Below are 14,627 nucleotides of genomic sequence, written 5' to 3' on the forward strand. Positions count from 1 at the left end.
AAATATTTGTGGCCTGAAGGAGGTAAACTTTGCAAGACTCATAGAAAGGTGTTTCTCCTTTGTCTGTCTCAGCTAAGAGCACACTGGCAGAACCTCAAAGAGATGCCAGGGCCTGGGTGGCATGGGGCTGGGCCTAGAAGGCCCTGGGCAAATATTTGTCAAATGAACCCAAGGCCAACAGCAGATAGTCAGTGCCTGATGATCTGACATTCACTGGCCTGGTACCAGCTGGACCCAGGAGGGCACAACCAAGGCAACGAGAGCAGGGCCCCTCCTCACACCGATGCCTGAAGATCCCAGGCCTGCGGGGGTCGGGGGAATAGGCGAGGCAGGGAGTGGGACTGCGCCATCATGTTTATTAGAAGGTTGGATTTCGGTGTGTGCTCTAGACAGATTACAGAATAAATACCTGTGCCTTGAGCACAGGAAGTCCACGATTCATACAAAGTGCTCACTACAGGAAGTTGCTGTGTCAAAATCCAGGCAAGGACCCAACTCCGGGCAGCCCCTCCTCCCTGCTGACCTCAACAAGGGCTGTGCTATTGTTTTTTTATTTTATTATTTCTTTTATTTCTCTTTATTATTATTAATATTATTATTTGCTTTTGCTGTGGTCACTATCATTGGCAAAGTTCCTTTCCCCTTTCCTGGACATAGGGTTCCTGTCTTTAAAAGATTCCACTCTGAGGCTGAAGGTGCCAAAAGCTGCTTGAGAAGTGGCCTTTGAACTCCGTCTGGGACGATGGTGAGGAGAAGGAAGCAGGAGAAATCATTCTTGGTTTAACAAAATTAAAAAAAAAACAAAAACAAAAGTCCCACAATCTAAAGGTCATTCCTTGCTCGATCACTGATCAAACTGCCCAAAAGAAAAACAAGAGAAACAAGCCGGAGGCCCTGGGCGTTCCTCCTGGGCGGGTAAGAAGGGTGGGACCCCTGAGCTTTCAGGGAAGCTGAGGCTCCTTCCAGCCACAGGGGTGTGAAGAGGAAGGAGTAGAGGAAAAAAGGAGACGGAGAGAGAGCTCAGCGCCTCCACACAGACACTTTCCCATCTCCAGGGCCACCTGCGGTCCCGGCCCAGGCCAGCTCCCTCTGTCACCTCTGCGTCCAGGAGATTCGTAATAAAAAAAAAAAAAATCAAAAACAAAGCCAAAAAAACAAAATCCAAAAGGAAAAGACCTAGGACATGGAATGAGGAAGAGGGGAGGAGAGGAAGGTAGAAGGGCAGGTCTCTGGATGCATAACTCCCGAGCCCGGGGGCCGGGGTGGGAGGGGGGAAGGTTCCCCAGCGCCCCGCCGCCTGCGTGGCGTTAGCTCGTCACGTAGTGTTTGGTGGACGGCTGCCCATACACCCTGTAGAAATCCTGGTGGCCGGGCTGCTGGGAGGCGTCGAGCCAGTCTCTGACCGCCAGGCTGGGAAGGGACTGGGGGACGGAGGGTGTGGGCGGGAGCGGGTGTGAGTACTCCTGCGAGGGCACTGTCCAGGGAAAGTGGCCGGAGCGGGGGTAGGGCTGGTGGCCGCCATGGTTGGCCACGGAAGAACAGTAACAGTTGTCCACAGAACAGACGAGAATCTTGCGGCCGCCATACTGGGGGAGCATGGGCTGCTGGGCGGCAGAGCCATTGGGATACTGCGATGGGGGGAACACGGGGCTTGAGTGCACTGGTTGGGCGCCGCCCGGCAGGGCCACCAAGTGCTGCGTGGAGCTGCAGGGCCCCAGGGGCTGCCCAGACTGGCCCTCACCGCTGGCTGTGCCCGCCGCCCCGTACTGGCCGCCCACAGGGCCCGACGACGTCTCTAGGAAACTGGCCTCCGGGAAGGCCGTTGAGTGCTTGCGCTTTTCCGCCCCAGAGTTGCTGACGCCGCAAGGGTACAGGGGGACGCTCTGCAGGAAGGGCACCGGCGTGCTGAAGGGGCCTGTGGAGAATTGGGGCAAAAGTCGCCAAAGCTCCCACCCCAAGCAACCCAGGTTTCCTCTCCCCTGGGTTGGACCTGGGGACCTTTGACACCTAGAGGCCCAAGCATGTCACATCTCAGGTGATGCTTGCTCCTCTACCATTAGGAGGGAGAAAATAGTTATATGCCCACTTTAAGCTGAAGAAACAGAGGCTTTGAGGGGTCGTGTGGCTTACCCACAGTCCCACAGCTACAAGTGGCAAAGCCAGGATGTGAGGACAGGTCTCCCGGACTGGGCCACACTGCCTCGTGTGGGTGGGGGTCGGGGGAGGCTCTGGCGCTGAACCCCTGCCCAAAGGGCCCTCTCTCCCTTTGGTGGAACACCCCACCCTCACCTTCTAGCATCTTCCGCAGCTGCTTCTCCTTCTTGGCCACCTCGTTCAGGAAGAGCTTGGAGTTCAGGTGGCCGATCTTAGGAGGGGAAAGGCTGCTGCCTGTGCAGGTCTGGGTCCTGGGGGCAGTGGACGGGGCCTCTGCTGTGAGGAGGCATCACCGGTGAGCCCGCCCTACCTCCCCGCCATGGGCCTGGCCCCCCTGTCCTCCCCAGGATGTGCCCCCGGGAGGGCTGGGGCTGTCAGCTCACCTGTCCATCAGGATTTTCACAGACTTGGTGTTCTGTTGGGGAAAGAAAAGAGTCAGTCAGTGGAAAAGGCAGCCCGGGGAGAGGGGAAGACAGAAGCTGCCCGCCCAACCTCCCCCAAGCCGGGTGGATCTTCTCATTCTGGACAGAAGGTGGAGAGGTGGGGGTCGCCATTTGTGGAAGAAGAGCTAACATTTACTGAGCTCTTGCCACGTGACCCAGGCGTTGTCGGTATTTTCTGTGCGTTCATAACTTCATCCACACAGCTGCCCAAGGAGAGGGGTGCTGCAGCCCACCACACTGTTTTAGCTCAAGTTTTTGGGGCCAGATGTGTTTTAGAATTTGGAATTTTTTGGATTTTAGGAGAATATAGTGCCTGTATCATATATTACATACCATCCCCAGCAAGACACCACAATCCAATCTGTCAACATTTCTGCAGCAAAATGTTTGCATTTTCATACCACGTGAGATAAAAACAATAAACTGCCTAACATCAGTTCAGGTCCATTTTCGCTGTTAAACTACATGACAGATTTGTTTCTGTCAGTTTTCAGAGATGTTTTTAAAATATGGAATTGTGGATAAAGAAGAGTAGACCTGTATCGTCAATACCACTTTGTAGGTGTGTAAGCAAGGCCCGCGACGTACCTATGACTTGCCCAAGGTCAAAGAGCTAGAAAGAACAGGCAGGTGGATTTGAACCCATGCAGGCTGGCCCCACAGGGAAGGGCATGTGAGCTACCGGTGGGGGAAATTGCAGACCCCAATTTGGGAACAGCCCTCTGGGTGCTGCCAGCCTGGTCCTGGGCCCAGCCCACCTTCATGAAGCTGACATCCTCTGTCTTATCAAACAGCAGCTGCAGGGAGCCCAGCAGCTTCTTGGCCTCCTGCATGCGCTCCCCGAGGTGCAGCGCCTGCGCTGCGTTCTCGCTGCAGAACTTGGCCTGGGCCTTGTCCAGGACCTCCACTGTCTGCCGCAGGTCCTCATCTAGCAGCTGGTGCAGCTTCTCGTACTGCAGCCGAACTTCCTCCTTCAGTTGGTTCACTTTCTCCTGTGAGTACAGGGACAGGAGTGGCTGGGCAGGTGAGCCCTGGAGACCTTTGGTGGCCCCCCTTACCCATCTCACATCCTAGAATCCCAAGTTGCCAGGCTGCCCCAGGTTCCCAGGGGCAAGGTCTGACCTGCCTGTCCCCACTGCTAGCACAGGGCTCTGGGCCAGCATCTCCTGGCACCAGTGGGCATCCAGAACAGTTCACTGAATGACTGACAGAGGGGTCTGGCACAGAGCCACACAGTCAAACCTTAGTAAGGAACTCACCCAAAGCCCTGTACCCAAGCCACCCCCACCCACCCCGCAGCACAGCCTTGGGCTTAGCTACCTCCACCAGGCGCTTGTCTGACTCGAGTTTGTACAGCTGGTCCTCAATGTCTTGCTCTCGCTCCTCCAGCCGGTCCTGCTGCTTCATGAGCATCTTCTGCAGGGACAGTTGGGTGGGGGTATCAGAGGGGCTGTGGCCCCAACCCTGACCCATGCTTCCCTCTACACACATCCTATGGATCCTTTGACCCGGATGGCACCAAGCCTCTGCCACCCAGCCCCTCTGGCCCCTGCAATCCCAGGGGCCTGTTCCTAGCTCTCCTCAGAATAGCTTCCAATGCATATATATTTATTTATACTATTTTTTTAGATAGAGTCTCACTCTTGCCCAGGCTGGAGTGCAGTAGCGCGATCTCAGCTCACTGCAACCTCCACCTCCTGGGTTTAAGGCAGGATTCTCCTGCCTTAGCCTCCCAGGTAGCTGGGATTACAGACATGTGCCACCATGCCCAACTCATTTTTTTGTATATTTAGTAGAGATGGGGTTTCACTATGTTGGCCAGGCTTGTCTCAAACTCCTGACCTCAAATGATCTGCCTGCCTCGGCCTCCCAAAGTGCAGGGATTATAGGTGTGAGCCACCATGCCCAGCCCCCATGCATATTTAAATGCTGAGCTTTCTGAGAGCAGGGTTAGACCAACTTCTGTTCTAAGTACTTTTCCTGTACAGATTTATCTAATCATCCCAGTAATGATATGAGGTAAGTACTATCATTATTCTCATTTCACAGAAAAGGTAACTGAAGCCTAGAAAGGTTAAGTCATTTGTCCATGGTCACACAGCTTGCAAACAGCAGAGCTGGGGCACAAACCCAGGTGATCTGGCAGCAGGGTCTGTTCTGACCCAGTCCCTGCTGCCTCTGAGTCATGGAGCACATCGTCTGAGAGATGAGTACCCTGCTAACACCCTTTTCGGCCTTAGCCCACCTGCACCCAGGTGAATTAAAAAAAGAGAGAGAGAGAGATGAGTACCCTAAGATGCAGGGGGTCAAATTCCCTTCCAAAGCTGCATGAGCCTCTGGCCTGGTCCAAAGATCTCACCTTAATACTTGCCTTACATTAGGGGGCATCAAGCCAGCCACCTGCTCCCTTGTTCTAAAGACCGAGCACTAGGACTCTGGAGTCCTGGCTAGCTCCCTCAGCCCCTCAGTGGGACCCAGGCAGAAAGGAGATTTGGGCTCTCCTAAAACCTGAGGCCAGGCTGCTGGAAGGTGCTGGACCAAGCTGCTCTTCTCAGCTCATAATCTCCTGTCCCTACAACACCTTGCCTCCCAGCCACCCCAACTCTCCTGCCCTCCTCTCACCAGATATGCCTCTTCAGACAGGCTTTCTCCCCTGCTAAGAATCTCTCAATGACTCCCTCCTGTCAACTACTTTAGCATGAAAATGAAGGCTCTTTTGCACCCTGACTCTTCCAGCTGGCTGGGTTGGTATCCTGTCCCCGACACTGCACATGGTAACTGCCTGCAGCTCTAGGTACATTCTTCTGCAGCCCACAGTGCCCCCTCCCTCCCCTTGTCTATCCTTCAAGGCCCAACTTAAGTCCCCACTCCTCTAGGAAACTTTCCATGACCGCTGCTCTGAGGCTATGCAGGTCCCTCCCTGTCCTGGCTGACCCATTCTGCCCTTCCTCTCAGGCTGTGCTGTCCAATATGGTAGCCACTGGTCATATGTGGCGATTTAAATCCAAGTTAACGAAAAATCAAAAATAAGGCCAGGCGAGGTGGCTCATGCCTGTAATACTAGCACTTTTGGAGGCCAAAGTGGGTGGATCACATGAGGTCGGGTGTTTGAGACCAGCCTGAGCAACATGGAGAAACCCCATCTCTACTGAAAATAACAAAATTAGCCAGGCGTGGCGGTGCATGCCTGTAATCCCAGCTACTCAGGAGGCTGAGGCAGGAAAACTGCTTGAACCCTGGAGGTGGAGGTTGCAGTGAGCCAAGATCACCATTTCGCTCCAGCCTGGGTGACAGAGTGAGACTCCATCTCAAAAAATAAATAAATAAAATAAGTTAAATATCAGTTCCTCATGCACCAGCTTCATTTCAAGTGCCCAGTACCTACATATCACTGGTCCCAGATACTAAAGCTACAAAATGTTCCCATCATCGCAGAAATTCTATTAGACAGCATTATTCTGGAGTCTTCCAATTGTCTCACAAACCATGGTCTCATCTCCCTATAAGACTCAAGGCCTCCTAAGAACGGGGATTTGCTGAGTCTTTCTCCACCTCCCTTCAGAGCCAGGCCACACAAAGGCCTGGGCGGCCTGAGATGCATAACAAATTCACTCAATAAGCCGCGGGTTCCACATACAAAATAAAATTCGCAAAGTAGCTCTGTGTAACCACAGACAGTCCCGTAAGTGTCCACGCAACAAGGAGTGGTTCTCGTTTTCTCATTCTTCCTCTGTGGGGGCCTCAGAGTAACCCTCCAGTTCAACTCCATGACCCCCACCCTGCCACACCAGCTGCGCCCCCCACAACAAGACAAGCTGCTGTCAAGCCCTTCCTCATCCCGCCAGCCCATTTTACATATGGGCAAACCAAGGATCACCAGACACTTCGGCCAGGCCTCACTTCGTGTTGGGCTACTCTGGAAATAACCAAGACCCTGGGAGCAGAAGGAGGTGTGGGGGTGAGCCTTTCATCTTCTGAGCTGGGGTGCCAGAGGCCCACACACAACTTAACCTCTCAGTGACCCAGGACAAGCCCTCTAAGAACCAGAACCAGAGACCTTGCTCTACCCCCAGCAGCACCAAGAGGCACAGGAATCTGCTGCCAGCCCGAGGGTTGGAGCCCGACAGCACACACAGCATGCGCAGGGCCGCCTGGCACACGGCTGCACACGCATGTGGGAATACCTTGCCACCTGAGCCCCAGGCCCACCTCAGGCACGCTGGCAGGTACAGCCACAGCTGCAAACACCCTTGACCCAACCCCCTCACAGGGAAGGCTGGACCTCTGGAGGCCCCAGACAATTGTGAGAGGCCTGGCATGATGGCGAGGTGGCCAGGACACCCTGGGAACATCAGGCCACTGACCTCCCCTGGAACACTTGTCCCATCAAATTCTTGCCTATGGCTGCCCCATGCCCACCCTCAGGAGGACAAGGAGGGCCCCCCAAGTGCTCCTCAGAGTCCAGGCCGCTCCCTCCATCCAGTGCCCAGGACATCTGAAAGGCTCTGCTGGCCTCACATATCTTGCACCGCGGGCTTCCTCGACCAAACCCACCAGGAGCTGGTTTGGGGCGGACCCAGGGGAGTCCCAGGGAGGGGTAGGAAAGAGACAGCTCCAAGGTCCCAGCGCAGCTTCCTAAGGACAGGAGCGGAGCTGTCCACACCCACCCCACAGGCTGGTGGGTGCCCCTTTGCCCCATCCTTCCGGAGGCCTCCCAGGAGTGACCCCTCAGGGCACAGCAGAGGAAGGGCCCTCCTGTCCAGTCTTAGGGGGTGGTGCTCAGCCCCTTTCCTCTTCTTTTGGGCTTTCCTCAGTCTCCCCCAGCAACACTTCTACCCTGGGAGCCTGCAGGGTCTTCCCCAGGCACTCTGGGTGGGACACCAGCCCAGGCCACACAGAGGCGGGGGTGGGGGGGGAGCTAGCAGGTGGGAGGGTTTCATTTCCACCCCCTGCTGCAGCAGGCTCCTGTCTCTGCTGCAGGGGTTGGGGTGAGAACAGGAAGGGGAAGGAGGCTGGCCAGGGGATGCCAGCCAGGGAGGACTGGGAGGAGACGAACTGGCCTGGCCCACCCTCCCTCGGGGCCAGCTCTTGCTACAGATATCGCCTGGGAAATTGGAAGGAAGATGAGAAATCCCCACCTGCTGTCCCTTTGCGACCCCACCCCAGTTCACCGAAGGAGCAAATCAGGTTGCCAAGACGCCGGAAGACAGGGAGCAGAGGAAGCAAGGCCCAGACCCCTGCCACCAGCAGCCTCCTTTCCATTGCAACCCCTATCTGCCTCCCCAGGGAATGGCTAAGAGCCAGGGCCCCATTTCCCACCTGGGAAAAACCCATAGTTGAGACTGGACTGGATTTCCCAGCTTAGTTCAGAGCAAGTACTGTCCACACAGGCAGGTGGGGCTGGGGGGACCTTACAAGCACCCCCCCCCAAGGTTTATGGCCTGGACTTCGCACACTGGAGCACGCAGGAGCAGAGCAGGGTGGAACGTGGCCTGGGCTAGAAGCTCTGGAGGCACCAGGCCTCCAGGGAGACAGGGACTAGGTGGGCCTAGGGAGAGCCTGCGCAGCCCAGCCCTGCCTGTCAGGCCTCAGGCCTTCGGTGGTTGGCCTGGGCCCATGAAGACTCAGGAGGAATGGAGGGAGCCGCCATTCCCACCCTCCACCACCTGGGGCCCCCTCCTCAGCTCTGCTGCTGCTCCCTCTGACTCCCCTCCCAGCCTGGAGCGGGAACCCTGAGCCCCTACATTCCTGCCCCAGGAAAGCCTCATGTCCCTCTGGGGCCTGACTGGCCAGGCCAGCTGGCATTTTCTGATACCAGACTAGACTGGGCAGACGGGTGAGGCTTGGGGACTCTGGGCTGTATAAAAGTTAATAAATAATAATAATAAAATCCTCAAGTCAACCTTGAAGAGAAATAAGGTCAGGAGGAAACAGGGCCCCAGGGACTGGGACAGAGGCAGTCCCTAGGTTTTCAGACAAGACCAGGGCAGGCTCCAGCAGCCCCTGTGGTGGTGGGAGGGGCGGGGCAGGGAGGGGCAAGAAGAGGAGGCTGGGTAGCTTCTTCCTGCTCAGGGCCAGCTACAGCTCTGGCTCCAACCCCTTCCTCAGAGTCACCCCATCCTAACCCTCCCCCTACTCCTCCACCTGGTCCCTGTCCCCGTCTCTCCCTGGGCCCACAGCACTCTCCCCTTCCCTCAGAGAAGCTAATGCCTACCCTAAACCCCCGTTCCATGCGTCAAGCCTCTGACATGGGCTACCATGTGAACCCCAGGCTGGGGAGACCACAGGCAGCAGAGGGAAGGGGCTCCAGGGCAGGCGCCAGGGCAAGGAGAGAGGCAGCACCTCAGATGCGAGCCAGGCAGACCCCAGAGAGGGCTTCCCAGCTGCAGAGTGGAATTAGCTTTTGCCATGCAGAGAGCAGCGCTCTGGGGCAGCAGAACAAAGAGGCGAGAGAGAAAGCCCCCCTTTGTCTGGTTCTGAATGCCAGGCCAGCCGGGAAGGAAGGCTTTCCCAGAGCCAGGGAGGAGGCCAGCCAGGCCAGCCTGCTCAGCCCAGGGCAGGGGCCCAAGCCAGGCTTGCTCCGCCTCTACAGACCGCCCAGCAGAACAGCACAGGACCCTTTTAGCTCCTACCTCCAATACCCGCCACAGGCTCACCCCATGGGGAAGCCCATCTTTCCATCCTTTCCCCAACACCCCCACGGTGGGGGAAGTCCCAGGACCCCTGACAAATTCACAGCCATCAAGCAAGGATCACCTGAGCAGGCACTCACACAGAGGCACACTAGTGCTGCCAACAGTCAGGAAGGCACACTCAACTTCAATTCGCAGGCAGGCAGACACGGCTGCACAACTAGGGACCTAAGTCAGGCACTTGCGCCTTCTCAGAGACACCCACATGAGATGCAAAAACTCAAGTCACCTCCGAGATACACAACCCAGATGTGCTGGCTACACATACGCGCACACACACTTGCAGACAGACACGGATGCATGGCCACCCAGGGCTGCAGGAGGCAGAGTAATCAATATCGCGGGCATGACAGGAGCCCGGCCATGTCAGCAGGATCCTGCGGTGGGGCTTGGTGGCTAGGCCTCTTGGGCTTCTGCCTGAGGCTCTCTTTCAGGGGCGAGGGAGGAAGGCCAAGCCAGGGCCCCCTTCCATGAAGACTCAGGGTGGCCACACATGCTTGCACGCGTGCGTGCACACACACGCGCACACACACACCTTCAGGAGTATGGTCTGCTGTGAGGAGAAGGAGCAGTGAGGTAGGTCTGCGCTGCTGGAGTCAGGCTACAACCCCAGCCCCAGTAGAGCCGGGCCAGCCCTCACTCTCATTGTGCACTCAGAGACAGACAAATGGAGACAAAACCCAGGATTCTCTCCAGGGTCTCAGGGTGGCCTCTCCAGCCACCAGCAATGTGCACAGGATACCTTTACTCCAAGCAGGAACAAACTCCACACTGGCCTAAGCAGTGGGATCTCCTCCCCCAGAGAACACATCTCGCCTCTGAACCTCTGAGAATGCAAGAAACAGGGTCCTAGCAACATGTCCAGCCTTGCTCTGGGACGCCTGGGATGATGCAGAAACACAACTGTAACTGCACAGACTCAAACAGATACACCTGCATAGACACACATCATATACCTACATAGACACACACGCACCACACACCTGCACAGACACAGGCACCACACACCTGCATAAACACACATACACCACACACCTGCATAGACACACACGCACCACACCTGCATAGAAACATGCACCACACACCTGCATAGACATACACACACCACACACCTGCATAGACACACACACACCACACATGCATAGAAACATGCACCACACACCTGCATAGACACACACACCACACACCTGCATACACACACACCACATATCTGCACACACACGTACCACACACCTGCACAGACACATACGCACCACACACCTGCATAGACACACGTTACCACACACCTGCATAGACGCACGAACCACACACCTACAGGCCCCTCACATATGCAACCAGGCCGGCTCTTGGGTCTTCTTTCCAAGTTGTGGGCAGTCATGAGATAAGGACTCCCCCAGCTCCCACCAGTCCCTCATTGCTTAGATGAACCCCTGAACCTGGGGACTGGGAGGGGTCTGACCACTCAGGGCTGCCAGGCCTGAGCCCACCTGGATGTCCAAATCTTGGGCTCTTAGCTTCCCCACAGCCTCATGGGAGAGCACATTTAGGGTCTAGGCACATCCCAGAGAGTGGTCTCAGGACCATCCAGTGGGTATCCAGGCCTCAGGGCAATGTAGCTGACACACTGGCTTCTCAAGGGGAGATTAGGGCAACAACCTGCTTGGGTCTGACTCTGAGATTACCCCTTGTAGTCTCCCAGGCTGGATGGAGGCCCTGCTTGCCCTCCTGCTGGTCCCTGCTCTAGGCCATGACCCATGTGCACCTGTGGATGCTGTATGTGAGGGCAAGGCCACCAGGGAGGAGTTAATCAGGGCTTCCTATTTCCAGCCAATTGACAGGCATGTCAGCAATCCCCCTGGGAGGGCAGAAGAGGATGCACAAGAAGCAGAGCCTAGATTTTAAGGCAGGTGCCAGTTCTCTGTGCTTCTGATCCTATATCCTGGGGAATTTCTGTTGCTCTAGCCCACAACACCAGCAAAGGCCCTTTAAGGCAGACTCCCTCCAGCAAGGGAAAAGGGGTCAAGGAAGGGCACTCCACCCACTCCCCCTGTATGACATACAGAGTGTACAAAGGGTTTTCCCATTCAGGTTCCTATGGCTCACCCCCTCCTTTCCCTCCTGGGAGGGCAGGTAAGGCCCCTATCCCTCCACATTCAATAAGTCAAACTCACACTTGAGTGACACTGGCTATTGAAGGTTTCCAACCCCAGTGCCCTGGAGCACCAGGAAGAATCGGGGGCCTGGCAAGGGGAAATAGAGGATGAGACTCAGGCTGCCACTGCAGGGCACAGCTGCTGAACACACAGAATTGCACATCTGGCCCTGATGCAACGCACTCCTTCTGAGCCTGCCCACACCAGGCACAGGAAAGCACTCGTGCGCACACACACCCTGCAGAGTTGCCGACAAAGTTCAGTGCCTGCTTCCATCCAATCCACCAGTCTGGAGATGAGGGGCCTGCTGGGGGCATTCCAGGGAATACTCTGCTGCACACACCATCCACCCACCCCTACCTGCACCCCGAACTCTACAGACGGGAGACAGGTGCATTGGAAGGGGGAAAGAAGAAGAAGTCTCAAAGAAGTCAAAGAAGCTCAAAAACACAGACAGACACCTAAAGCTATCCTCCTACACCAGGTCAGGTGAATTACGTTTTCTCCCCCACCTCAGTTAAAGACATCCCTAGCACTCAGACCAGCTACAGCAGCACTGTGGGTGCAGGCAGGCATCGGAGCATCGCCCAGGTTGCTGCCCCTCCCCTGTTCCTTTCAGCTACATCTCTTTCCCCTCCTCTCATTTTCCACTGCCAATCCCAGGACAGAGAACTGGACAGCCCTCCTTTCTCCTGCCTCTGCACTTTTCCCGGCCTCCTCCCCCAGCCCTTCCATCTTTATTAATAGCAGCAGCTTCCCAATACTGGGGAAAGTGTGGGCTGTGCCTGCCCTGAACGGGGGTGGAGGACACAGGGTGTGGAGGACACACTTCCTTTAAGAAACCAGAGGCCTATCCTGGCACACAAACCCAGAGCTAGCCTATCCGATTGGAAACTAATTATACAGTAAATTGTATTTGCTGTCCCCGCCCCAGCCTGTGGTGGCCCTCCTGCCTTTTGTTGGTTGTATGTGTGTGTGTTTTTAATTGCTAAACAGTGACTCATTCTGACTGGTCCCCCCCTCCACAGGAAACAGCCCCATCTCCAATCATGCCTTGAGCAGAGCTTCCTCATACCCAGCCTCGACACTGGCCTCCACTAACCTCCAGGGGCCCCCACCCAGAGACACTCCCAGTCCCACCGGCGCAGCCTCGCCTCCACATATCACACCCAGGCCCCAGGCCCCAGGCCCCAAGTTGGAGCTTCAGAGAGGACTCCAAGGTGTCAGGCCAACCCCTTCCTTCTGGTATGACTCAACCCTGAAAGCCAGAGGACTGGGGAGGGACCTAGGAGGAACCCCCTCCACTGAAGGGGACGGAAGTATTGCCTCAGTCCAGCTCCAAAACCAGGCCCAGAGGCCTGAGGTGGGGAGGCGGTTTTGACATTGGCCGCGGCCACAGGGTGTATACAATGGGAGGGGACGCGGTTCCGTAATCACCCAGCCGGCTGCCCAGGGGAGCCAGCTGCCTAAAACCAGATTTCAAGGCGGCTCAACCTTAAACCCACAGGATTCTTTTTCCGTCTTCAACTTCCCCTCCCCAAATGTGGGAGGGCGGCCAGAGGGCTGGGCTGGGCGAGAGGGCCGGGAGGATGAAGACACATACTTCAAGGTTTGTTCATGCAGCCCGTGCGACACACAGGCACACAGGGCAGTGATTCTCACACAGGGAGAGCCGGCTTTCAGGAGGAATCCAAATAGCGGAGTCGCTGTTGGGGCCTCGCTGGCTGCCCAGACCCTGTCCAGAGAGATGGCCGGAGTTCTGCTCTCCCTCCGGAAGCTTCCCCCGCCCCCCCAATGTGTTTCCAATAGCGCTGAAAACTAACATGGCTGCTTTTGTTTACTTCCTCATTGGTATGCCAGCATCATGGATCATGTCAGCCACAGCAGCGGCACCGGGACACTCATTACATAAACAGCAGCTGGAGAGGCAGGACCGGGGTCACTGCCTCGGTGACTTCCCATAGGGCCTACAGCAGCAACGCTGGGGGAGGGAGCTGCGCACCACAGAAAAGCGACACCCAAACTCTACCCCTGACGGTCCCACACCCAATCCCATAAAGCACTCAGAAGACGGACCCTGTGCGCACAGGTGCGGGAATGTACCAAGTAGCGACCCGGGACCCTTCTTCCCAGGACCCTGTCCCCAAACTTTCATAGAAGAGTTTGGCCAGGGGCTACTGGCCTGATGTCACAAGACTCAGCCTGTCGGGAAGGGTGGTCCCGGGCGGGCGGGAGGGACTGTGTGTGTGCGCGCGCGCGCGTGTAGGGTACTTGCCCGGATTTCATTCCTTCGGATCTCCACGTCGCACACCGAGTGTCCCTGATGCGCGCCGCTGTAGTAGCAGCAGTACTGGCAAACTGCCACCTGCTCGGCCTCGCAGTGGTAGAGGCGGTAGGCGTTGTGCTGCGGGCAGCTCCAGGCCCGCACGTCGTCCGCCTCCACCAGGAGGTGCCCGCGGGCGGTGGAGGGCTGCTGCAGGTGCGTCTGCACGTGGGACTGGCAGCAGGGCGCCTCGCAGCGCAGGCAGACCTTCTGCGCGGGCAGCGGGGGGCCGCGGCGGCAGAACACGCAGTGCAGCGCCGCCGGCGGCTTCTCCACGTGCAGGGCGTTGAACTTCTCCACGATGTTGGTGAGCTTCAGGTTCTTCTCCAGGCCCGGCTTCTGGTTGTAGGCCTGGTTGCACTCTGGGCAGCGCACGAGGCCGCTGTCCTTGGCCCACGCCTCGCCGATGCAGCCCCGGCAGAAGTTGTGTTTGCACGGCAGCTGCACCGGCTCCACGAAGACGTGCAGGCAGATGGGGCAGATGAGCTCCTCCTCGAAGCAGTTTTTCCAATTCTCCGCCATGGCGGCCGCGGACCGCGGGCCGGGGCAGGCCTCCCCGACTCCCCAGCCCCGGGGGTCCGTCCGGAGCCGCTGTAGGCCCACCGAGCCCCGAGCTTCGGCCCCAGCCGGCCCCGACGGTCGCTCAGTCAGCAGCGCCTTCCGCGTGCCCGCCCCCCGGAGGAGGGAGCCTCGGTCCTCACGCCGCGCGCGCAGCCCGCTGCGTCTCCTCCTCCTCCCGAGCGCCTAGCGGGAGGCGGCGGACTGCGCCAGGGCCGCGGCTGGGACTCCAGCCTTGGAAGGGAGAGCCGGGGTCCAAATTCCATATAAGAGGCCGCCTCCCCGTCGGCGCGGCTAGGGCAGC

At 57.2% G+C, this 14,627-nt stretch overlaps 1 protein-coding gene across 1 annotated transcript; it reads right to left on the reverse strand.

Annotated features, from left to right (window-relative positions):
• Positions 1-336: 336 nt before the first annotated feature.
• TRIM8 (tripartite motif containing 8) lies at positions 337-14,426 on the reverse strand. Its single transcript, XM_012439609.2, has 6 exons — positions 13,718-14,426; positions 3,918-4,013; positions 3,356-3,589; positions 2,538-2,569; positions 2,290-2,405; positions 337-1,915 (listed from the first exon to the last, which is right to left on the reverse strand). The coding sequence occupies exons 1-6, from the start codon at positions 14,285-14,287 to the stop codon at positions 1,308-1,310; spliced, it is 1,656 nt and encodes a 551-aa protein (XP_012295032.1). The 5' UTR covers positions 14,288-14,426; the 3' UTR covers positions 337-1,307.
• Positions 14,427-14,627: the final 201 nt, after the last annotated feature.

Source organism: Aotus nancymaae, unplaced genomic scaffold (genome assembly GCF_030222135.1).
Source record: "Aotus nancymaae isolate 86718 unplaced genomic scaffold, 86718_ANA_hifiasm-v0.15.2.pri h1tg000010l, whole genome shotgun sequence".
Classification (NCBI taxonomy): domain Eukaryota; kingdom Metazoa; phylum Chordata; class Mammalia; order Primates; family Aotidae; genus Aotus; species Aotus nancymaae.

Bases quoted from the DNA above. Each gene is read 5' to 3' on its own strand.
- TRIM8 (XM_012439609.2), bottom strand. From the start codon at position 14,287: ATGGCGGAGAATTGGAAAAACTGCTTCGAGGAGGAGCTCATCTGCCCC. The intron at 3,590-3,917 runs GTAGCTAAGCCC...CTGTACTCACAG, and splicing joins CAGACAAGCGCCTGGTGGAG to GAGAAAGTGAACCAACTGAA. The intron at 2,570-3,355 runs GTGGGCTGGGCC...TTTCCCCAACAG, and splicing joins AGGATGTCAGCTTCATGAAG to AACACCAAGTCTGTGAAAAT.